Source organism: Notolepis coatsorum, assembly GCF_963971535.1.
Source record: "Notolepis coatsorum genome assembly, chromosome: 11".
Taxonomy (NCBI): Eukaryota; Metazoa; Chordata; class Actinopteri; order Aulopiformes; family Paralepididae; genus Notolepis; species Notolepis coatsorum.
In genome coordinates, this window is record NC_140175.1 from 98,024,637 (window position 1) to 98,025,315 (window position 679).

General features: G+C 51.3%; 1 protein-coding gene across 1 annotated transcript in view; it reads left to right on the forward strand.

The window, feature by feature from the left end:
• The window catches only part of LOC311236732 (growth arrest and DNA damage-inducible protein GADD45 beta-like), a gene marked incomplete at its 5' end in the record, with an annotated part of 1,825 nt that extends 1,381 nt beyond the window's left edge, over positions 1-444 (forward strand). Inside the window, one exon of the mRNA XM_084324475.1 lies at positions 100-444. Within this exon, the coding sequence (XP_084180601.1) occupies positions 100-213 (114 nt within the window). The 3' untranslated portion in view covers positions 214-444. The remainder of the gene's footprint in view (positions 1-99) is intronic.
• Between the last annotated feature and the right edge of the window lie 235 nt (positions 445-679).

The following is a 679-nucleotide window of genomic DNA, read 5'->3' on the forward strand; positions in this document are numbered from 1 at the left end:
TTTTTGTATAGTTTGCATTGGTTTGTGCAGCTTATTCTTCTTCCATTGTGAGTGAGACATATGTCTAACAGTGTTATCTTTGTATTTATTATTTTGCAGAACACACAGTGTCAAGCTCTGACATGCCAGGCGCTGCAAGACGTGAGCAGCTACTGTGAAGAGAGTCGCTGCAAGAACCAGTGGGTCCCTTATCTGGAACTGCAGGAGCGCTGAACCTCACGGTGAAAATGGCGTGAAAGCGATGAGAAGTTAATAAAAAGCTGTCCTTCTTCAGGGGAGGTGAAAGGCGTTCAGAAGAAGGGGGAATCCACAGCCGACGGTCACGGTACTGCTGCTGCTGCTGCTGGGAGCGGAAAGGTTCCGCCATGACGCACCGACCGGGCCAGCCCCTGTTGTCTTCCTCCGCAGAAAGGAGAGAGGTGTGGAACCAACTGTGAGGAGTAACGCTGCTGCGGGGCCCAGTATTGGGGCGTGAGGAGGGTGACAGCAGCGTGGGAACAACAGACTTGCAGTTCGGATGTTGCATAGCCTGGACTGGAGAGACGGAGGGCGACGAACTGAAAGGACACTGTATCACTCGGTATACAGACTCGAATCCGGGGCACAAGCCCCGTGCTACCGAAATGATCACTACGAAACTTTACCATATGTTTAGGTAGTGACAATTCTAGCTAGCTTA